Source organism: Channa argus, chromosome 5 (assembly GCF_033026475.1).
Source record: "Channa argus isolate prfri chromosome 5, Channa argus male v1.0, whole genome shotgun sequence".
NCBI lineage: Eukaryota > Metazoa > Chordata > Actinopteri > Anabantiformes > Channidae > Channa > Channa argus.
Genome location: NC_090201.1, coordinates 23,672,226 through 23,696,130, shown reverse-complemented (window position 1 = coordinate 23,696,130; position 23,905 = coordinate 23,672,226). Strand labels below are relative to the sequence as shown.

The following is a 23,905-nucleotide window of genomic DNA, read 5'->3' as shown; positions in this document are numbered from 1 at the left end:
CCATTCATTAGCGGGCACCTTCACTGATATTTGACTTGGTTCTAGTTTGGGTAGTACATGTAAACAAATGTCATTAAACATCACTCTGACTTCCTTATATTAAAATATATCGCTTCTTTTAGCCACAAAATGCCTCCAGATGACATCACTTGGAGGAACCTTCAGTTCAGATCATGTTATCTCAAACTATAAAGTTTGTAATCATGGTCCAACCACTTTTCCAAAGCTTCCCCAGATGACATCATCTGAACACCTAATGATGAAAAACTCCTCTGGGTGATGTCTTCTGGAGGAGATTTTCAGCTAGAAGGAGAGAAATATTTTAATATAAGGACGCCGAAGGGACGTTTACAAGTATTAATGTACATTTACACCAAAACTAAAGCCATTGAAAGCAAGATGAAAGTAGGTGAAGTCACCCTTTAACACGTCTGATTTCTAATACACAAAACTACTGAGACCGAACATCACAAGACAACTTTACTGCTTTCTACCAAAAATGTTATTACAAATCTGTCAACCTCAGCAGCGCTTTGCATTTACAATTCATTTACACAATTAATGCAGGCTATTAATGCATGGCTACCCCACCTCCCAGTAATTTGATGGATTTCGACAGGAGAGAACAATATAGTATGAAGTTCTCATTTCAACCCCCCCCCCCCCCATCAGTTTCCCCTCCTCCGATTCCTTTTCAGGTTTAGAAAAATGGGCACACTGAGAAAAAAATCCATTCAATCCATGCCCACAGGATGCTTTCAGGGGCTTCTAAACCTGTATTTCTTCTTCCCCCATAAATTTATTGCCTGTCTCTGAGTCCTTTGTGCAGCAGCAAAAATGAGTGTCAAATCTCAAAGAGCTAAGACCACAGTTAAAGGTACTTAGCACCACTTTTAGAAACATCAGTCCCTTCAAATGTGTCAGTGAAAAGATCAACTGAACTAAATCGTATTCTCAAACCCTGCCTATGTGTTTTGTTGCTTATATAATTTATGCAAATGTAAAAGACCGACCTATTTATTTATATAATATTTCTTCAAAACCATTGAAAACATCATAGCCACAGTAAACTGATCAGAACTGGCATTGTATTTGTGCTGAATTCGTCTTCAAAATAGTATAAATGGATGTCAGTAAACAGAAGATGCGAGCTTTATCTTTTCTTGTCAGTATGTTGTTGTCATAGTCTAAAATAAATAAAAATCTCATCCGCTTTGTGTTTCTGGGGCCTTGATATTATGCGAGATCCATTCTGGTGTGGTATGCTCCAAAACCCGTTTTAAGGGAGTCGACATGATGAAATATTTTGATAGAGGGCACACAGGAGACAGACTGATGGTGCAAATATTTAAAAGAAATGCATCACAAGGTAAATGTTACCACAGGAAAGCAAATAGGCTATAAATGACAGATTATCTGAGATCTTTGTATTCCCATGTAGTTAGAAAAAACTCTTACACTGGGCCAAGCGAAAAATAAATCAAATCATATAGCGTCTCCACTGGAAGACTGGAATGATATTATAGACTAGGGAGCCATTCAGGCTGTTTACATCCTGTCTTGCCCTTTTTTATTTGACCTTTTCTTAAGTTGCAGAGATGCTTGGGTTCGTCTCTTGAGAAATTAATTAAAGTTAAATACAGCACATCACCTCTTTAACTGAATAAACTGATTCCTTTACGGAGGCAAAAAGATAACGTTCTCATAAGTTTTGCCAAACTGGCTCAAGAAAACCTGTGAAGCTAGAAACTATTTTTAGGGGATCAGTTAGTAAGAAAGGAGACTTATCAAGCAAGGTGATATTGAGGTAAAAAGGTAGAGAGACAAAAGGTTTTCTCATCCTTTGCTACAATCAGTGGTGTGTCTCTGGGGAAGCGATGCTGTTTCTCCTCTGTCGCCTTCTTAGTCACCCACGCTCAAAAGGAGGGACCTTGGTGAGGAGCAGAGCGCAGCAAGTGATGAAGACATCCTTAGTGAGGGGGAGTGAAGGGAATGAGGGAGTGTGTGCCACAAGAAATGAAACCTACACTTCACAGCGTAAAGAGAGCCACAAGGAGACATCAGGGGAAACACTGTGTTCAATATCAGACATGCACGTCTCAGGATAAAGGCAGAAATGCTACCCAAGGAAAACAATAAAGGCCTGCATCATGAAAGACATCACAAGGTTATTCTAAAGTAATGTTTTAAAGACGGCTGCAACTATTTGAAGATGTATACTTCTGTGTTTTGGTGAGATGCTTTGAAAAAAAAAAAAAAATGCTGATTTTCAAGTTTCTTCTTGTCAAACACAGTATCTCCACAAAACTGCCACTTCTACGAGTCGGGGTCTATGCATGTAACAACCTCGACTTGACCATTATTTGATGTAACTTATTGACTTCAACTGACATCACGTTCTCCATCAGGCACAACAGCATGTAAGAGAGATGCCGCACCGAACAACCTTTGCATGATGTCCTCCACCGTCGCTGCCCTGCCAGGACATGGGATTATGTATCAGGGACAGATGCATTCCTAAGTGGCTAATGCATGTCAGGCAGGAGATGTGATGCTGTGTTTTACGAGGTTTAATAAACAGGCCTCAGTGTCACACGGAGTTAAATTTGTTCATTGCATCCGTCACGTCATCTCTTCTTCTAATATACTGCAGGCCTATACTGAAAGTATACTCACTGTCTGAGGTGAGAGTTTTGGTCACTTCGTGCCCATGCAGCCGACTTTACCAATCTGTGGAAATTCCTCGACTGATCTATAGTGCCATGCGTGCAAAAACAAATTAATCAATGTAAAAAAATAAAAATAAAGTGTGCATAAGTGAATCCAGGTCTTAGCTGATAAACATCATCACCGGCCAAAATATTGGCTCTTGGAGGTTTTAGTGGACAGAATATGAGCAGATGATATGATGCAACCGTCAGATGCTTGTTTTTTGTTTGCTGTGTGAAATCTCTGGGTATGAAAACAGGCTTACTCATGAGGCGACAGCCTTGGCGAGCATCGGCTGGGCCTCTGATGAGTGCCTGCTGAATGTCAACTGAATGAGGCAATGAATAAGCTAGAGGGTGAAAGTGGCTTGTTTTTAATGCCGCCTCAAATGAGATACAGTACGACTGGAAATATGATTTCAAGGTTATGTCACAACCCAGTTGAAGCCGATTGGTGGCAAGACGGCAGCGACAGACTTCACTGTTTGTCTGATGGAGGTTTGAAATTCTCCTGCTAAATCTATGGAAAATCCCACATCAGTGGGTTTGGAGAAAAATGAACATCAAGGAACACGGACATTTTTTTTCTCCTGGTAAATCTCTGACAACATGGAAGACAGACATAAAAGTCAGACAAACTGAATATTCTTTATCACAGAAGTGATGCACAGACTATCAGTTTAATGTTGGGTAGAGAAATCCTTCAGGAAGCCCATGGGTTGTTTATTTTTGCCTCAATTATCACCCCAGGGTTTCGCTCAAAGACAGACATTTAATAATTCATCTGCTCTTTGAATTAATTTAATTTTTTCCCCTTCAATAGGCTCCACGCCAACATGTTTTATTAGTGCTGTAAGGTGCTCCCAGGCAGCAAAACTAGACTGTGTGAGGAGTCAGAAGGGGTCAAGCTATTTCTTTTATTTATTTTTTAAGGACTGTTTATTCCTGTGCCGTTAAGTATGAACGACAAACGCGAAAGACGAGGCTTATTCTACATGGACAGCGGCTGATGCACTATCCTGACACTGCTGCTGCCTTTTTCTGTGGCACTTTTTTTTTTTTTTTTTTTTGCACAAAAAGCGTTCAACACGTTGTGATGCAGATAGCGCGTAGTGGGACATTAAGTGTGACGAGCAGGAAGCTGACAGAAGATAAATGAGAGAGTAATCGAGAATCATATCAAGGACTCTTGAACAATCCCCCCATGGTGACCTGCTAAAAGAAGATATGGCAAACACTTCAGAATACAACTGGAGAGTCAGAGAAAATTGGCATCCTCGCTTAAACCTGAGAATTAGGCCACAATGTTCGAGTCACTCTACAGTAATAGTATGTGTCGATTGTGGCCAAGACGTTCTCTTCACTTCCTGAACAGGACACAGAGGGAACAGCCCCTCCCAAACCATCCATCAAACCCCACCATCCAAACAAGCCTCTCCACACACACAGCCACACAAACTCGCATGCTTGCATACAGCCACGCACACTTCCTACTTGTAGAGCAATCTGCTGTGGCTGCAGATGTTGCCGTCTTCGGGCTTGGTTTGTACGCCATTAATCCCACCCATTTATAAACGAGCGCCTAAATATACACAGTGCTTAATTAAAGTTGGGCATCCATTATTGAAGCGAATACCAGTTTTATGGGATGAGAAGGTAATTAGTCCCTCTACACCTTAGCGCTCATTTCTGTTTCTAGGGGCTATAAATACCAGCCCCACTGCCCCATGAAGGGTATCCTTTAAATTAAATCCCCACTCTTTATAAAAGGTTAGCGGAAAGGATTTCTGGAATTACATGACAAGATGTTTAAACACGAGGGCTATTAAGTGTTCTTCATCCAGTGGAGGCGTCAAAACCCAGTGGACATCTGATATAGAAAACAAACACAGGCATAGTTGTCTTAGACACTATGCACAGATCACCCAGGAGCTAGCTTCCCAAGGTCAGGCGCTTTTCTAAAGAGACAAATAACCTTTCCTTGTAATCTTTGGAACGTCGCATTGGAATCACTTTGGGTAATAACAAATAATGACCCTATCTCTTCCACTGGGAAAAGAGGTATTGATTTCTTTTACCCACCAATGCCTGAAATTATGACCTTAGCTTTAAAGGGATGGATATGTCACTGTTTGCAGAATGAAATATCTATTTTATGTGATTGGTGTAGGGTGAGAAGTCTATCCCCTGAAGTGCTGAAATCATAGCGTAGTATAACTGTAATAACATCACATATTTTGGGCTCTAAAATGCCGGAAGCCTAAAAGCTAAATATTACTTGCTAATGGTATAGAAACCCATTTCAAATGCAGACTCTAATTGTTTTCATAATTAATTTGACTGAATTTGCGCACTCAAGGTGACTCACAATGACAATAAAAGTGCTTCGGTTGAATTAAAGCGCTCTACTCACAGGGTTTCAGAAGCTCGAAGTTCTGCTGTATTATAAGGTGGGAAAACAGTGCAGATGCCATTATGCTATTTCATTTGACAAAGCCTTTCATATATTTAAAAAAAAAACAACAACAACAACAAAAACAAAACAAAACAACACTTTCTTCACAAAAAACCCCAAAATTAAACTACCTTGTACATTTAGCTGTAGAATTCCATGCAACGTATGGTAACGGAGCCACATGAATACAGCATTAACATATTGTGCAATGTCAATTTTGGAATTGCGTTGCATCTATACGAAAGGTGCTATATACTGTAAATAACTGACTCTTGCACTAATATTTTTGGACAAATGGAAATTCAAGTTTCTGGTCTGTAGCCGGGCTGTTTGTGATGAAAATATAACAGAGTTGAAAAGGTTCACAAGGTCAAACTGTATCACATTGTCTATTCTTTTCCCAGAGTTCATTTACATCCCGTTGGATGAATCCTCTGCAGCCTCACAATGATTTGACATTAAAATCAACAGTCCACTAAACACTTTGATCATCAGTTTATGTACGATGGATTTTTTTTCCTCACACTGAACTTCACATCCGTAACCTTTCAGTTCAGATGTTGTCGTTGAACTTTAGCAACACAGCGTCTTATCATAAATTAATAAAGATTAATGCCTCGATATCTGCACCTAAAGACACAGATTGCAGTAACAAAGGGGTACAATTTAGGTCACACAGTGCATGTTTTAGTTTGGCATCTATTCATATTTCCACCTATTCCAATATTGTGTATAATAAAACAAAATAAATAAGAGTTCTTCAAATTATTTTAATGTTTCTTACTCATTCATTTCCCTTAATTTTATAAACCAGACACTAAATAACAGACTTCATCATCCTGGGCTGAATTTCTGGCTGTTAGTAGGGATTGAGATTCTTTGTGGCTTTAGGCTTAGTAAAGTCAACATATGGTCATGCAGTGCAAGGAAAGAAAAGACTTTTCAAACTTTCCAGAGAGTGAAGGACAGTAGCAGAGGTACTGAGAGTTCAGGGTTTAGCCTTTTAAAACTGGATGATTGAATTTCTTGGCAGGGGATTCATTAAAATGATAATTCTTATTTATGAAGCCCTTTAAAAAATTTAAATAGTCTCAGTGTACTGCTTCCTATTAATTAGCCTTTTCCCTCTCACATTCTTTCTTTCTCGTCTCTACTTTTTTCTTTACTTCTCACTGAACTTGACACACTAATAGGTTATGAATAATTCTGTTTCAGTTTAGATGGCAATTAGCCACAATGCCAGAGGCCATTCTTCTTCCTCTCGTGTGGAGTGGTGATTTAAGACCCGGTAGAGTTAAGGTGCTCCAAATATCCCGTGACTACATCATTCCCGTCTTTCCACCGGCGCTAAAACTACAAACGGTTAACTGAGTAAATCCCCTCCCGTCGATAACATCAGTGTGGTGAGCACTTCAACACAGGCATGAGAATGGCCATCAGAAAAGAACAGAAGGTAACTAAGCCTTTACTTAGTTGGAAAAAGAAATGTCTGCATGAAAGAAAAAAAACAAAAAAAACAAAACTAAAGACAGTTCTCAGAAGTACAAAATGTGATAACGGAGTAGTGTCATCACACAGTGACTCGCTTTGGTGTTCCACTGAAAAATTTCACCAATGCTAATTAGCCATAGGACCACATGGAGAACAGTATGTCTTTGCTGGAATTGATGCATTACAGGCAAACGAAGCAGATGTCGTTAGGAAGACTCACAATACAATTAATGACAACACAGACTGAGCAACAGGCTACAGGACTACAAGCTCCTCTAGTGACTGATTCTGATTTATATCATGTAATTTAATATTAGTGACTCGCTTTTTTATTAGTGGTCTCGTTTTGGTAACTAAGCCTTCGACCTTAAGTATAGAACAGGGAAGTGTTGTGAGTGTGTGTGTGTGTGTATGGTTGCAGTCAAATACAATAAGGTCCCTTTAAAGTGCACACAACCTAAAACTAGGACAATAAATCCCCTTTCTGCAAAACAATGATCCAAAGCATGCTGCAAAGAAACTCATGTGGCTTCTGGACAAGTTTATGACTGTCCATCAGGGGTCCAACCGAAGCCCAAAGCTAAACCATGTAAAACATCTGTGGAGAAACCTGAAAATGGCAGATCAAAGATGCTTACCATCCAATCTGATGGCACTTGAAAGGATCTGTCAGGAAGAATGAAATAAACTGCCCAAATCCTGCTGCGAAAAGCTCACAGAGACCTTGGAAGAATCCAAAGTGTATTTGCTGCCAAAGGGGCTGCTACAGACTAGTGAATGAAGGAGCAAAAATGGTCATCTTTTATTACATGGAAAACACAATACGATGTAGAAGAAGTGAAGGGGGTCTGCAAACTTTCCAAGACCCACTAGATGTGTTTCTGCAATTAAAGTATATTCTGGAGAAATACAGAGCACAAAAGGAGGGTATACTTTCCCCCACAATGATAAGTTGTCAGCAATTTCTTTGTCTTCACCGCAAAAAGGCTTTTTCTATTTCTATCAACTTGAGTTTAGAGTTAGATCAATTTCAGGTGTAGGAAACAAGTTTATTCCGTTACATTCACAGTTGGTGGAAGCCGTAACCTTCTAACGTCAAACCTTCTAGACTCACATTACGAGTGAAACTTAATCAATTCCTCTCTCGTTCAAGGCCTATCTGACCACAGCATTTCAAGGTAATGCGTTCATTAATTCTTTACATCAGAGACAGTCATAACAACTGGACAAAGAAATATCGACTTTAGGGAAGGCAAGAATAAACAATAATCATTATTGTTATATAAACCTAAAAAAGAAAAAAAAAGTAAGTCTGTGTAAAGGATCTTCTGTATTCATTAGACAACACCGATTAATCTGCTTGTTGCCTGTAGTGCCATTATTTTCCACTCTGAGCCAACATCTGTCTAAGTGCCGTGTCACTATTTCCCCCCTAAACATTTTCACACCAAACCTTGACATGCATCAGAAAGAGCTGGTGAGTGTTCTCAAATTCATAGCAGGCTAGTGCAAGACAACTGATCGCTGCTAAGTGGGCGTCCAAATTAATTAAATCCCGGCTTTTATCCCGACGTTCGCTCTTCTTTAATACCACAAAAAGTACAGATGACAGAGCAGGATGTGGATAATCGGAGCGAGCGGGTTATGATTTCTGCACGCTGACAAATGTTGCAGATTTAGTGCCGCCATAAAAGAGACGCACCAATGATCAAAATGATTGTTGTAGAAGTCCGACCCATCAACAGTCGTGATGCAGGGCAGTAAAGCTCCACCTGTTCTGTAGAGGTGCGACTCACCTAAAGCTTTTTTTAACACACTGATTTCATGTTGTAGTGGAGGAGAGGACATCCCACCATAACATCCCCCGTCTAGCCCCTATAACATAAAACTCAAAACCTCACTTGCTGCCTGCCTGCAGGCCTGCACCACATCCACGTTTTCAATCTTTGTCATACTGTCCAACCTGTTGACTTTCAACACCCTCTTTCCGTGCACCCCAAGCTTCTGTTTTACTGTAGCGAGAAACCACTGACGAGAAGTTCTCTCGGGTTTAAAATATAGATAGGTGCAGTGATGGTACTTACACATAACAGTAAGAAAGACATTCCCTGAAGCCAGGACAACCTTCTCCCTCGTTGCCCGGTCATAGATGCCCACGTGGCATTCGTAAGGCCCGTTGTCTGAGATCCGTACCTCTGGGAGCCTGTAAAAAAAACAAAAAAACAAGCAGTTCAACAATACTCACACTGTGATGTGAAAGTGAAACATCAGATCGGGAGGTTCATAGGTCAGCAAACAATTACTAAAGTTACAAATACTAAGACACTAACTCCTAACATTCAAAAACACCAAATGAATCACGTCTTCCTCGCGTGACACTGGTAGATGTTGCTTTTACTCTGACTTTTCATTCAGGTCGTAGTATCTTTGCAGTTTCACAAGGCAATCAAAGGAGGTAATGCTGATCAAACCTTTAGACCCTAAATTACCAAAGTTATTGGTAAGACAATGAGAAGGTTGTTACATAAATTGTTTTTAGGACCCATCCAATTAGAATATAGTTATTTCGATCTCGTAAAAAAACTCTTAGTCCATCCATCTGTATTTCCATCTGTAACGTGTAGCTTACTGCTTTGACAAGTAAATCATTAAATTATCGTAGTACACAGAGGCCATGATAAATAAATTATAAACTCACGTGCAATTACATGAAAGGTTCACAAATGATTAATATAAATGATTTATCAATTATCACCTAATTATTCACACTAAATTACTACATCATAGTTAATGGTAATATACAATCATTAACGACACAATGATGATAATTGTTAATAATGAATTGCAGTGTACGTGTCAAACTCCCCAAGGTCCTTTAAGATGTCCAGTGATCTTTTATGATTTTGGGAACATTTGGATATTTGCATTCCCACATCTCAGGGTTTAGTGCATGTGCGAAAGCAGCTTTACTGAAGCATACGGCAGCCATTTGACAAAAACATGTTCAAAAACAAAAGTGTAGAGTTTATGGTTCTTCTGAATTATCACACCCTTTATACTACATTCAAGTACGTTTGTTAACCACCTCATTTCCTTTACACGCTGACTAAATATGGAGGCGCTGTTACACACTAGCTGCTTTGGTTTTCACCACAGTTGTGATGAATCAGTGACCAATATAAGGTCAAACTCACACAGCATCATTGCACAAACTATGAAGGAATAGCTTGTTAGTCACTTGTGTGAATGTGTTTTAGGATGAACCGTTTTTATTTTACAGAATTACTTGCTCTTCTTTACTCTTCTAGTATTTATGAATTTATTTGTAACTGAGGCTCCCCTCAAGTTTCAAAGTAATAAGCTGAATTTCTTGCTAAGCAAAACAAAGTAACATAATTAAAGTTATAAACTCATAATTAGAATTCATATTAACCATAATTGAATCGTAAAACGGCCTCTCATTTGGTACTAGTGATAATTTTACCCACCCTCAGTTTTTCACACTGGATGAATAATTCTATATGTGATTTATGTAGAGAACTTATGTAAATCCTCCTTTAAACCACTGCAAGGTCTTAAGTTCCTACATTCTTCAGGGGGATCACAAGAACATGCACATGTTCAAACTGTTTCAAATTACAACATACTGTTACAAATCTCAACATATTTGTATTTTAACTATAGATTGCTGTGAACATGTGTACTAGACACGGCATGGAGCACATGCTTGGTTAGTTTCAAAGTTATAGTCCCCAGATCACCAGGACAAACTGGGATGAACTATAGATTTTTTTAAAGATGGCCACGGACTGCAGTACACTACATGTTGCTATTTAATGACTAAAACCAGTGTCTGGATTCATAACTGGTAACTTGAGTGTTCGTAATTTAACACTAACAGTACACATTTTAATCCCTGTTTTTCCCACAATTCTGCAAAGAAACAACAGTGACCGTGGTTTGGGCCAGGGAGCAGGATCTGCATTCTGCAATCAGCTAATAGGTCAGCAGTGATAATCAAAGTAAGACACCACTGGCCACATTTAGCCTCTGTGATTTATTCCCACAAAACAGAAATAATTGTCCTTTGCTGCCCGGGTGTTTCAAATGGGGACCTCAGTTGGAACAGCAGCAGGGCACTGAGAGAAAGGTTGAATGTGTGTGTGGTGAAGAGAGCAGAACACTCTTTTGGAGAGCAGTTAAATCTGCATATAGTGATACAGATATATACACTTATCACTTCTTAAATGTGCCTATTTATGGTGTTAGTTGGGCTGGTGTTTCAGTAACTGCTGATCCATCGGGATTTTCACACACACACACACAACCATCTCCAGAGTTTACAGGGATTGGTGTGAAAAAGAGAAAAGCTCAAGTGAGCGGCAGTTGTCAGTTGATGGCAGAGATCAGAGGAGAGTGACCTGACTGGTTCCAGCTGATAGAAAAGCGACAGTAACTCAAAGAACAAATCCTTACATATGAGGTTTGCAGACAAGCATCTGTAAATGCACGGAGCTAATGGTCTGCAGCAGCAGAAGACGGCACCCGGTGTTACTCCTGTCAGCTAAGAACAGGAAACTGGGGCTACAATTAGCAAGGGAACATCAAAAGTTGGACAACAGAGGGATGGAAAAAAGGTTGCCTGGTGTCTGATGCATCTCAATTTCTCCTTTTTTGCTGCAATTTTCAGATGGTAGCCAGGTAGCATGTGACCGTGTCCATCCCTTTATGACCACAGTGGACCGTCTTTTGGTGGCTGCTTCCAGCAGGAGTTCCCTGTTCTCAGATGACCTCTACTGTCACCAGATCTCAGCCCAGTAGACCACCTTTGGGATCTGATGGAACGGAAAATTTGCATTATGGATGTGCAGCCGACAAATCCGCCGCAACTGCTTGATGCTTTCATGTCAATATGGACCAAAATCCCTAAGGAATGTTTTAGGCACCTAGGAATCTATGCTACAGAACATAAGGGCAGTTCAGCTTGAGCCGGGCGGGTAAACACTTAACATTTGAGGTTTAAGTTTATATCCACATGTATTATATTTTACCAAAGATGTTCCTTTAAAATCCTAAAATCTAAACGTGACCAAGAGTTATAACAGTATATACCCATTGCCGCATCTCACCTGGAAAGTTGGGATTATCTGTCCAAGTGCATAAACTTGAACTTGAAACGTTAAGTTCACTCACACAACTTCTCCCTCAATAAATCGTAAACAAATGTCTGAAAAAGCAAAGTATATTTGCGCCTCGAGATATAAAGCAAGGTTGTCTCCATCAGCGCTTCCTCGAGGGATAAGTCTTTTTTTTTTCCTTCTCCCCCCACCACATTGCAAAATGATGAACAGTGAATCTCTCTGTAGTGGTGGTGGGGGTGGTTGGGGTGGGGGGGGAGGTAATTGGCTTTGTCTTGGCTGGCTACATCATAGCAAACGCTGATGTAGCCCATTGCTTTGTTTGTACAAACAAAGCTGTATCCCCTTTCCTGAAGGCTGCATTCATGGACTCCAACCAAGCCAAGTGGAGAGAAAAGAACCCAGAGATAAGATAATTCAAAGCGTGGAAGTAGTGCAGGAAAAAAGGGTGAGAAGGTTATAAAGAAACCCCAACCGTAGCATTTCGGAACGGCTGCTTGCTTCTGAAGTCTCTACCCGTTTAACAGCAAGACACATCCAGCAGAATTAGCAATAGGAAAAGAGGAAAGGTTGTACTCCTAACATAGAGACTTCTGTTAAATATTAAGACTGGTGGAATACATTTTTCAGCACCCCCTCTAATCTTTGATGTCATGCATTTCAGAGGTGCTAGTCCATTGAGAATCTGTTCATAAAAAGGGAACAAGTGCTTAGAGTTACTTTATTCCTGCGGCTTCTCATTTAAGATTAATGGCTCTTTAAAAAAAACTTTAAAAACTAATATACCTCAGATTGCAGATGTGATTTTTTTTTTCCTTCTGATTATTGCTCTTATTACACCTATAAATCAAGGCTCAATCATTTCAACTTAGTAAACAGCAGTTTTGAGAGCACTTACTCAGTTTATCCATTTTTTTAATGGGTGTTTTGAGTCCTGCACTCTTTAACTAATGCACAGTAAAACGGGGGGTTATCTCTGGGATGTCAGTGCATGATTTTCAGTCTACTATTGTGCAGAAAATTTCCCTTTCACAGTTCACACTTTACCCAACAATACCCTCTGTACCTTCCTCGTGCCTTTTTGGTTCATTTTTTGTTCCCGTTTCGGGCCATTTGTGATTAATTTTGGCCTTCACTTTGTTTTGCAATCATAGGCTTTTCTAATCACTGAGTTATTAAAAGCTGATTGGCAACGACGCCAACCAAAGCAGGCGATTTGGGGGCAGAAAAGCTTTTTTCCACAGCCTTGGAAACAAAAAAAAAAAATACTATCAGCCCAACTTAAATATGGTAAGTATATTACCAAGTGACGAGCTGAATTAATAAACAGAGGGTTTCCAGCAAAACATATTGAAACACACTACAAAATCTCCCCTGCACACCAAAAAAAAAAACAGCACATGCACGATGGAAACCGATTGCAATGGGCCCCTATGGAGAAGCAGCAAAAACAGCACACCGCAAAGAGATCGATTGTCCCCCAGGAGTTGCATCTGAAAGCTCTTTCCTGTTATGCAGGCCTTCTTCCAGAACTCCTCCTGCCTACAAATGCAAGCAAACGCAACTGCCTAGATGGAGAGTGAAAAAGAGCAGTCTTGACAGAGAGGCGTCTGATAGCGCATCCAGTCAAACTCCGCATCAAATTAACTAGCACATTGTCAGATACTCTTTCTGGCTTGAAGCATCATGGGTGAATGGGTCCAGACTGGCAAATGTAAGTCAGTATATACTCAATGGAAAACAGAAACAAAGTGACTAAAGTGTGGGATGCAAATAGAGGTGTGTAATCACCCATGTTTGCTTAAAGAATGAGCACGGAACAAAATGACGAGGATAATGCCACGATTCTTTGAGCACCGAGGGAGGTGTGATTGGCTCTGTGCTGACTGGTTACATTATAGTAAGTGCTGATGTAGCTCATCTCTCTGTTCTTATGCACAAAGCTGTAGTTCTGTTGTTTGCCATCCTAAGTAGCGCATTCACGGACTTAAATCCACACCAATACAGAGAAAAAGAGCTCGGCGATGAAAAGCATGGAGGTATTACTGGAAGAACAGCAAGTGCTCACAAAGAAGCCACACAAAATAAATCATTTCTGCTGATAACATGAGTTCCAGAGCCTCATTCGGTCTGCAGAAAATCAGTTTTTACTTATTCACTACCAATTAAGGAAGCACAGACTTTGCTCCTTGCTGATCAGAGAATTATTATTACAGTACATGTTCAAACACTTTTCGGTTACAATTAGAAATATAATTGGTGAGATGATCCTTAAGCATCTTTAGAGATGTTTTGGCATCATTTCCTTTACACTCAATATTGTCATTAAACAGTGGCAACGCTTCCACCCACAGAATAAATTCTCACTAATTCATGTAGGAAGCCTCTGTGGCTCCCACCTTCAGTAAAGATTGAGAAGGCAGATATTGCAAGGAACACTTCCCATTTGCAAATATAATGACTATGAAAATATTTACCAATTACCTTCCTGCCCTATTACTTCCTGCAATTGGCAGCACAACAGAAAGGCTTGTCCAAAGAGTGGCCCACTATCTGTACTTATTATGAAGTATTAAGGCTACAGAAATCACATTTTGATCACCTTCAGTTTGAAGGAGACACAGAGTTTCAATTTCCCTTTGGTTTGAATTTCCATTGCAACTTTTTAATCAGGGTCTTGTGTCATTTTACCTTATGTAAATGCTTCTTTCCAGCAATATCAGATTTTCAAATGTTCAGTTTTGCTCAAATGGGTTTGCATGTTTTGCATTGGATGAGGGGCGGGGTACACCCTGGACAGGTCTCCAGTCTATCTCAGGGCCAACACAGAGAGACATGCACAGATTCAGCATTCACACCTGCAGGCAGAGTCACCAATTATCCTGACACGCTAGTCTTTGAACTGTGGGAGGAAACCGGAGAAAATCAAGATGCAAACTCCACACAGAAAGGCCAACAGCCCAGCCATTGGATTCAAACCAGCGACCTTCTAGTTGTGAGGCAACCGCACTAACCACTCCACCACTGTACTCCGCTATAACTTCAATTTTAGATCACCAATCAAACATAGGTAGAAGCTGGGTAGTTTATCTGTGGCGTGAGATATTCTTTATCTTATCAGCCAGAGATACCAAATCAGTCATTTCAGCTGAATTTCTTCTCGTCTGCCACAACTAAACTGACACTTGCCAAAACAAAGCAAAGCATTTCTTGTTATAAGCTACAACTTTCATAAATGCTTAGAAACACTGTTGGGAATGGCACTTTGCATTTACACAACACAGCTTCATGTGCCAGTTGACATGTGCCGGCACACGGCACACAGGGACCTATGCTGCTGACTGCCCATTATTTCTTTGTGTGCATCCTGTACAAGTACCGCCCTGCAGAGAACTGACTGGACGAGCTGTCAGACGGCAAAACCTTTAGTCTGCGGGGCCCAACTTCACTGACATAAACAGTGGCCACAAAGCTATAAAGTGCTATTTGCAACACAGTTTCTAATTTTTAATGGCAATTTAAATCGGATTGAATTAGCTGTTTTTCGTCGGCCTACCTCCGGGTAATTTGTCACTAACCCACAACTAGACATAGTTTTGTAACAAAAGGTTTTCTGGGCTTAAGGAGGACATGGCGTAGATCATCATCATTCGCCACAGCCTCCTCCCCTCAGAATGATCGCTGCACTATAGCAACATTTTGCTAATTCCACTTTTGCCTGAGAGAGTGAAAACAGGAACGCACAACTTAAACTGGCAAAGACATATACATACTGTCACTGGTAAAACCAAACCTATGTATGCACTCGATGTGCTACAATCCACTCCTCAATGTTTTAGCTTAAGTTCAGCCCCTTCACACTTCAGCTACATGTGAGATTTTACATTAGTCTTACATTGGACAGACTAATCCGTGAGTTTGCTTGTGTTAGACCTTGTGTCCAATAGTTGTCAAAGCCAGACAATTCTAGCTAATCTTAGATAATTTCAATAGCCATGTAAAAAGCCAGCATGTGCATTTTACAGTGATATTACTATTGATATCTGTCCCATAAGCCGAGCCCATTGCTGTGACGGGTATTCAGAAAACAAACAAACACAAAAGATGAAACTACAGTTTTCTACAAAATGTTCTGAGTTTATAAAAGATACAGAATATGGAGGCTTTCATTTGGGTCGTACATGTGGATTTGTCAGACTGCTGAGGCTTTGTACAGAAGAGTTACCATTCTCAGGTGGAAATGGGAGATTATAGCGAGTAAAAATCCAGCTTTTTGCATTTCTTAGTAGCGCTGAGCTTCTGTGTTATACCATGAAAGTGGGGCCAAGATCAGTCAGAAGAAAATTCCTTTTTGACTGGAAGAATGGTGTGACTGTGCCAGGAGTCCACATTTCTCTCTGGTTGACTGACACAAGCTAAGCATTCTAACACTGATGCAGGTCAGTCCAGGTGGCATCCAACTGCTTCTAATACTAGTTCAGCTGAAATCCTTCTCTCACTTTCTTTGCATCACATTAAACATTCTCCCACTGGCTCCGTACAAAGGTTTTCAGCAAATAGTCTGATCCCATCGCATTTTTTCCACAACTTACTGTGCTAGAGATGTAATATATGGTCAAAAGCTATCAGTCAGTCTACAATCTGGTGAAAAGTGAAAACATGTTTTTGCATTTTATTTCCAACTTAAAGTGAAAACCTGTCATTTGCAAAAGTATTTAAACGCTGCGCTCAATATTTTGTAGAAGCAGTCTGGCAGCATTTTACACATATTGTTCCAGTCTACACACTCTTTTTGTAAAAGTCTCTACACGTGTCCCAAACCTGGATTTTCCCCTTTAAACTCATTGCTCTTTGCCAATCCTGTCAAGCTTTGTCAGCTTGATTGGACAGCGATTGTGAACTGCCATTTTCAGGTCTTTCCACAGATGTTAGGTCTTGGCTTTGGCTAGGCTACTTACAGATTGTCAGATTTGTCTGAAAACCACATCTCAGTGGACCATTGGCTTTAGGTCTTTGTCCCACTGAAAGATTACCCAATTTTCCATCTAGTCTCAGGCCTCAGTCTCCCATAAAGACCTGAGTGCTGCTCAGGTGATCATCACCTGACAGGTTCTCCCATCTCTGCAGGTCTTTTCTGAAGCTCCCTTCAAGTGTCCACTGAGTTCTCACCTCCCTGATGGAGATTGTCCTCCTGCAAAACAAAGCTCCATGGGCCATATGCACCATCAGCAGATAACAACCAAAACCGACATTATTACCTTTTGGTGAAATTTAGTATTGAACATGACCATCCTATAGACCCACAATGCCTCTAATGGAGAAGCTAAAAAACCTTGAATTATAAACTAAAAGGAGGAAAGGTGCAGTGGTCAGAGGTTCGCACTCCGCTCTGTCCCTGGACACTGAACCCCCAACAGCCGATCCCCCAGAGGTGCAGCGCTGGTCCCACGCCTGGTACAAATTGGGGAGGGTAGGGCATCCGGTGTAAAAACTGTGCCCACATGCAGACTAGTGATCTGCTGTCACCCTGAACTTACGAACCAAGCCGAAAGGACAGACAAAAAAAGTTTAAAGCAAAAAGTTACAGAATAAAATAAGAAGGACTTTTACAAACAATTTGTCGCAGACAGGCAGAAAACAACTGCATCACAAGAGGACATTTGCAACCAAATACACTGTGGCCTTCAGGGGGCAAACCATGTAGATTTATAACCATGTACGAGGCTTTAGGTTGAAGGTCTTCTTGCCCTGATCAAGACCCTTCTTGACAAACTGACAACTCAGTTTGGCTTGAAAACCAATTCTAAAAAAAGTCATAATGGTTCCAAATATTTTTCAATTCGCAAGGACTCAGGCCCGTGTGCTCATGGGAATGCTACTCTAAAAGCTTTTGTCAAGGTCAACAGCGAGTTTCTTAAAACTCACTGGCTTTGTTTTTGTTCGGACATGCAGGTTGAATAGTTGAACTTTATTATGGCAAGTCACCAAGCTCAGGTGGCAGGTAATGTCCTTTCACTGAGTTCTAGTACATTTTAACATCTATGCATTTGCTACTGTTGGACAAATGCCACCGGCACCAAAGATTCACGGCTAATGATGACACAACGTTTTTATTGTTCATATGTACGCTAGTGTTCACACACACGGCCTCTAAAGTCTGTGGTCATGTCTTTAGAGTTCAGTTTTTAATTATTTGTATAAATTCAACATTTATTATAACAAAATATTTTAACTTTGTTATTGCAGGTATTGAGTGTAGACTGATGGTAGCTTTAGTCGTTTTAAATCAAATCCACAATTCAAGTAAAGAATGCAGAATGTGTAGGGATCTGTAGGGACCTCTGTTTGTTTGTGCATTCACGTTTCCATGTCTGTGTGCCGTTAAGTGTGTACACTGTTTCATGATGTCTACTCTCCCAAAGGGATGATAGGATTGTCCAGATAAATCATCCTTGGCTGAGCAGCTCCAGCCACCACAAATGAGAAAATAGAAGGAAAGACAGAAAAAGGAGAAAACATACAAATAGGCAGGAGGAATGAAAGGGAATGATCAAAGCGGGATCTTTACAAAAGGATGCAAAGTATGAATCCAGGTTTTAATTCACGTTGTACTTCCATGTATGGTCAACACTTCCTTTGTATTGTTGAACAATCTGGATGGGGGGGGGGATATCTGTAGTAGGAGGAGCGGCAGAGCAGATGGAGCAAGAAATGAGGAGATGTGCAGACAGCTGCCAGCTGTATTGTTGAGGCCTGGGGTAAAAGAAGACAGTCCCCAGGACCCCTTTAATATGTAATCAAGCCAACTAGAGCCATAGGACTCCTCCTCTCACTACTCACTCTCCATCTCCAGATTCAAAATTCAAGATTCAAACACCTTTATTAATGCCTGAGGGAAATTGATTTGCATTGTTCACCTTGCTTTCTTACTTACTTTCGCTAAGTAAAAACCGGTAATGCATGAGACAATTGGCCTTTGTATGCAGTAGATTATATAATGTGCCTGAGGGGGGCGGTGCTACCTGGGATTTATTCACTACTACAGCTGGAATAAGGTCCAGCCTGGCCAGATGTTAGCTAAATCTTTAACACTGAAATATTTATCCCGAGTAGAGCTGCTGATTAGAGTTCGTCTTTACCTCCTATCCTCATGCAATAATACGTTGACCCCTTTGCCCGGCTACACCAGTTTGGCCTGGTCTAAGCAACAGCAGATGGTTGGGAATGAAGTTGTGCAGCACTGTGTGGCTCAATGCAGGACGTCATCTCTGTGTCGTTATCACAGCATCAAGACACTTTGCTTAGTAGGTGGCTTTAAAAATGAGCACGTCACCAGCACAATTAGAGCAGGATATACAGCAAAGGAAGGCATTAAAACGTTATTAGTATTGTTTTAAACAAAAGGCATTTAATTTTATGGCTTACCGGACTGTTGATTGGTACACAAGGTCTTCACGTCTGCGGTAGTCCTCCATGTGAGAGTAATTGGTATTAAACATAGCATCATAGGTGAAAATTTTCTGCTTGATGGTTCCTCCATCTGTGACCTGTGAGGCAGAGAAAGAGAGGGCATTAATAATATTATTCTCCTAAGCATGAAATGGGCAGGGTCCATCTGTAGCCCAAGCCTAAACTGCTGTCTCATGGTCATCGGTGTGGAACACACCCAACACATTTTAATTGTGATTGAAGTTGGGACACTCATGCTTCTATAAAAGCAACACGCTCCAAATGAACACCACCTCTTTCCGGTTCCACCGAAAATGACAAGAGGGTATGTGTTACAACTAGGTGGAGTTAATTGGAACAGTCAGAGGGTGAGCTGCAACACTTACTGGAAGTTTCTGATGAAGTGGAGACAACCAATTTACCACAATTCTATGTTGTATAAAACAATCTATTCCAACAATATGGCATTTTTTTAATATAATATCCATCTATATGTCAAACAGATCAATTATTGGATAGACTGTGCACACTCATCAAATTCACGAGATATTTTCTGTCAACAATGCAGGACAGCAACTTGAAAAACATTGCATCCTACTGTCGTTTTCAGAGTTTATCCGAGTAACATATTAATATAATATAACTTTTTGCTGTTGTTTAAAAGAATTGGTTTTTACACTGTAACAACTAACCAGTGTAACTAGTTGCTACACTTTGTCTAGCAACTAAGCCGGCAGCATGGAGGTTGTATTTAGGACTCGCTTGAACTCACAGTGACTATTTCACCTTTTTCAAATCGGCACCACGTTTAGGCAACAGCATGGTGATTATTAGGGTGTTACTTTCTTAATTAGCACAGACAACTTGTTCAGAAAAAATACCTGCAAAATGTACTTTCATGCACTGAAAACACTATTTGGTTCATATTTCTTTAAAACGCTGATGAATCTTTCAGTTTGCTGGAGATAGTGTCCATCAAATCTGCTATTGTGGTCACAACCACAGGGTCTTTGATGTGTGTAACAACATAAAAAGTCTGTTAGTCTTTTCCCCCGACATTAGGTTTTCTCCCCGTGCCCCCATATGTCTGCCTGTAATTACCTAATTGATTTATTTGAAACTGTGATGAGATCGTTCTTTAAAATGTCAGAAAGCACGGGATTGAAAACCTGCTGACATCATAAGATCAGCAAGACCATCCCTTACCCGGCTACTGCTATGTGTCGGTGCCCGTGGTTAGGCCTTAATGAAGACTGACACGGTACAGTGTTCAGTATGTGTCAAGCAGTCTGCTTTCTGCAAAGGTAATGGCTTGTGACGAGATACTGCCGAGGTAGGGGGATAGGATATTCAAAACACTGGTCTCTTCTTCTTCTCCTTCTTTTTTTTTTTTCCCTGGCCATGGTGGATGATGGAGTGGTTCTTCCCTTTCTAATATTCACAGGAGTGTTAAAGTCACTTAGCATTTGAATGGCTGTGATTTCTCCTCTGCTCAGAAGCCACAGACAACCATAAAGGAAAAAAGGCTGACAGGATTTTAATGGAGCCATTAATGCTGCTTTGAAGAAGCAAATTGTTGGTGGGGCAGGGAGCCTTCTTGTGTTTGCCTGTGAAGATAGTATCGCCCAGATCCCACCCCTTCAGTGAGGTAAACAACGTCAAAGCATTTTGTGATTAGTCTGTAAAATTTATAATGCACATATCACCTCACAAAGGAAAGCTACATTGCATTTATGTTCAAGAACAACAGTTCCCTGCGAATGTGGGGTAACTCATGACCTCTTGCCTGTAGAGGAAGCACACTGCCTCAGGCTCAGTTTGCTAAGTGAGACTACACTGGGGGGTTGACAAAGCTGAAACAACCAGAGGGGGAGTGTGGAACCAAATGACCTTTGTCAACTGTAGCCAAAAAGAAGGAAGTTACAATTTTTTTTATTAAAGTTCAAAATGTTTGCTTCCAAGAATGTAAGACCATTTGGATAAACAAAATCTTCGCCACTGTCAAGGACATTTGAGGACCGTGGCTACGTGCTTGCTTTTAATACACGATTAGGGGTCTAGACACCAAGCAACAATGTGGTTCTGAGCTACAGAACAGAAAGAGGAAACAAGGAAAAAAAGTTGGGCCACTGAAAGCAAAGCCATGTTGTCAAATTGTGCTTTCCAAGCTTCCAGACTTGTGCCATCACCGTAGTTACAGTAATGGAGCTTTTAGAAACAATCACCATAGGGAGTCAAGAGAACTTGTCTCTGACATGGCTCATGTGGAAAAGGGTCCACCGAGCTTATAAAGAATACCAACTCTAATGTTCTTGATCCATGATACCTTTATGGGAAGCTGAGAGGCAGCACATTTTTACTAGATTAATAATGAGATGTCACTCAGATACAAAGTGATATACGTTGCACATTAGTTCAGTATGAAACGAGCTTTCATAAAGACAAATTATGCAGCTCAACTGTCAGTAAAACTGGGACTGTTCATTTCTAGCTACTTAAATGCGTCTTCCTCGGTTTCACACAGGAATAGTGCTGGGGCGAGCACTTGGGAGATTAAATCATAAATATACAGTGCACATCTATTCTACAAAGGGATTTTTCTTGTTTCTGTTTGCAATCTTCAAAACCGTTTGTGCTTATGTCAGTCTCTGCCTAAATTGCATCCATTAAGTGTAAACAACCAGTCAAAGTCAGACTACAAGCCACATTTTTTCCCCCATTGATGTTCATCATTTGCTTGCTTGTTTGTTTTGAGAAGCCCAAATCTTTTACCAGAAAAGTAATTTCTGTTGAGTTTTGGTTTATGTATCATGAAGATGTAAGCAGTTGGCACAACTTTCACGTGTCACATTAACAGCGTAGAGTGTCTGGGAGCTGGATTAATCATTAAACACAACACAGAACAACATCAAACTAGGTTACTCTGGGAAACAAACAAGATGAAAAGTGGATTTTTGCAACGGGACAGCAAACGTGGATCATCACATGTTGATGAAAATGCACGTGTGTTACAGAAGTAGACCATTTCATCCTTTAGCTCAGCAGTAGCCCGGTAATATAAACTAGACATTGACGCGTACGGGACTCGGACGCTATGGACAACTTAATGTGTCACTGACACGTGTCATCAATTCTGGGTTGATGGGTTGACAAACCCGATGAAAATTGTATTTACCCACCGTGGTAAAACCTACAACATCAAAATGTCTCATGCAAATATGTCTTGTGATATTTAGGTTTAAGTCGTATGCTAAAACCCCAATAAAATGCTAAAAAAACCCCAGCTTGTTTCATCGTGTAGCAGTTTGTACAGTATACCCACTGTAGGTATTCCATCCCCTGGGCAAAGCTATTGAGTTATAAAAAGGCAAGCACTAGTTCCTCATAGATTTTTACTGCGGTTGCATTTCTGTTGGACATTCTGTACATCTCTGAGTTGGCACCAACATGATGGCCTGAAGGCAGTTGTTCAAAGCCATTATGTGGGTGTTTGTCAGGTCAAAGATGACACGGTCCTTTCATAGCACTGGCCTGCTGCATGTGTTTGTGAAGTTAACTTGACTAAACCCAGTGACTGTGTCAGTTTGACAACTTTTCGATCGTTGTAGGTGATACCTTACCAGCTCAGATTCTTTGAAAAACAACCATCGACGTGGAATTCAATGTAAGATCAGGTCATTTCTAGCATATATCCTTTTATTCACAGTAAGTGAAACCTTCCTCCGTGGCATAAATAGAGCTAGAAAGTTAGAGATAATCTTAGCTTGCAGAGCTGTAGACATAAACTTAAACATCATTAGCACGATCCACTCTAGCACAATTGCATGGCAAACTCCTGGAGATGTAGCGATTAAAAAAAAACAAAAAAAAAACAATGAAGACTTGAAAAGATTGTGGATCGTCTCTACGGAGTGAAACACATAGTTTTTGCTGGATTTAGTTTGTCAGATGCATAGACCTGCCTGTGACATTCACAATGTGACCAAGTGATTAGAAAAAGTTTACTTTACTTTCTCTGCTTGCTATGAGTCAGTTTAGGACATCAACCATTACAGCTGTTTCTCTTCCTCCTCCTGAAAACTCCACCGGGTTCTTTTTGCAAACTTCTGCTTGTCCATAAGGACAGACAGGGGATTTCTGCTTAAGACAGGTCGCCTCTCTGGCACCTTCTCTTTATCTAGTCCTTCTTAATGATTCACCTCTCAATTAAGACTGACCTGTAAAGCCTGGTGTAATAAATCTGAATGAATCTGCACATCAGTGGATGTCTCCCTTCGCTCACAAGGGGACCTGTTTGTGGAATAAATGCCTACGAAAGGTATAGAACCGAGTGCGAATGGAAAAAAAAAGAGCCAAAATATCTTTAGCGAAAGGGCAAGAGGGAGATGAATACTCTTTGATTGCAGAAAAGCACCTTTGGGGAAGCAAAGCTTTGCTACAACTGCCTTGTTCAATCCAGGCCATGTAATGCATATGAGCCACAGAGGCACCAAACCTCTCCAACATTCAGCCATCTGGAGATAGGAAAAGACAGACATAGGTGGTAGAGAGTCAGCTACCTCTCCCTTGTCTGCATTGAGGCAGACAGTGGAAATTGGCGCAGGGAATAGCCAGCAGGCAAAAGAAGAGTCAACAGCAGGGAGCAGACAATGGGGGGAGTTTAA

The 23,905-nt window shown here is 40.6% G+C and overlaps 1 protein-coding gene across 4 annotated transcripts in view; it reads right to left on the bottom strand.

The window, feature by feature from the left end:
* The window catches only part of igsf21a (immunoglobin superfamily, member 21a), a 235,490-nt gene that overhangs the window by 51,409 nt on the left and 160,176 nt on the right, over positions 1-23,905 (bottom strand). For all 4 annotated transcript variants that reach the window (XM_067503594.1, XM_067503593.1, XM_067503591.1 and 1 more), the window contains 2 exons: positions 19,218-19,339; positions 8,739-8,857 (listed from right to left, as the gene is read on the bottom strand). In XM_067503594.1, the coding sequence (XP_067359695.1) occupies positions 8,739-8,857; positions 19,218-19,339 (241 nt within the window). The remainder of the gene's footprint in view (positions 1-8,738; positions 8,858-19,217; positions 19,340-23,905) is intronic.